The sequence below is a fragment of the Seriola lalandi genome, unplaced genomic scaffold (assembly GCF_002814215.2).
Source record: "Seriola lalandi dorsalis isolate HSWRI2012SDOR001 ecotype SW California unplaced genomic scaffold, Sedor1 jcf7180002041049, whole genome shotgun sequence".
Taxonomy (NCBI): domain Eukaryota; kingdom Metazoa; phylum Chordata; class Actinopteri; order Carangiformes; family Carangidae; genus Seriola; species Seriola lalandi.
Window position 1 is genome coordinate 1 of NW_019511618.1, and position 957 is coordinate 957.

At 61.2% G+C, this 957-nt stretch overlaps 1 protein-coding gene across 1 annotated transcript; it reads left to right on the top strand.

Annotated features, from left to right (window-relative positions):
• Nucleotides 1–51: 51 nt before the first annotated feature.
• Nucleotides 52–949, top strand: LOC111648491 (nuclear cap-binding protein subunit 3-like; the record flags this gene model as incomplete). The annotated part of the gene is made up of 3 exons (XM_023398322.2): nucleotides 52–200; nucleotides 280–462; nucleotides 566–949. Coding segments are annotated over 3 exons (700 nt in total), but the record flags the coding sequence as incomplete, so codon positions are not given.
• Between the last annotated feature and the right edge of the window lie 8 nt (nucleotides 950–957).

Consider the following 957-nt stretch of genomic DNA (forward strand, 5'->3'; position numbering starts at 1 on the left):
CCTCACCTGACTCCACCTGTGTGTTGAGTTTTGTCTTTGTGTCTTGAGCAGGAACCGGATCGGGGGGTCGGGATCACAGAGCAGGACCAAATCGCCGTCGCCCACCAAGGTGACGGACGTGCGGCAGCTGCTGGAGGAGAAAAGACAGGGACTGTCTCAGCACAGATCGTCCCCCCCGGCGGCCAGCAGCGGGAAAACAGGTGTGCAGGTGTTAAAGTGACAGATGTGATATTTCAGTGTGACTGTACCAGCTGATCAGCGTTGATTCTGCGTCTGCAGACGTGCGGCAGAGGCTGGGGAAGAGACGCTACTCCCCCGACAGACAACGCTCCCCCTCCCCCGTCTCCCCCAGAGAGACTCCCCCAGTCAGAGAACCAATCAGAGACGTTCATCGCAGACTGGGCGTGGCCAGTCAAGACAACAGAGGCCTCTACTCCAACTCATCCAAAGACAGAAAGACAGGTACGGAGGGAGGGGTCAGTGTTTCCTCAGGAGTTCCTGATGTGACACACAGCTAATGTTTGTGTTTGTGTTGTTTAAACCCCGCCCCCTGCCCCGCCCCCAGGCGGCCTGTGGAGCAGACTCGGCTCTAGCGACGACAGCAGCTCCGGACATCACGACCGCAGACCGAGCGGCCGTTCGTCAGGCCTGTTCTCCTCCCCCTCCTCATCAGGGCGGGGCGACGCCGGCGGCAGCAGCGATGCTGCCGGCGTCAGCAGCGGCGGCAGCAGGAGGAGACGAGGCAACGGGGAGGAGGGAGAGGAGGAGGAGGAGGAGGAGGAGGAAGACGACTCGACGCTGCAGAGGATGTGGGGCGCCATGATCAAACAGAAACAGGATCTGTCCCACAAGATGAAGAAGAGCCGACTGGACAACCTGCCGTCACTGCAGATCGAGATCAGCCGCGACAGCAGCGACGAGTCCGACGCCTGAAACTGAACCGGGGGGGGGGGGGGG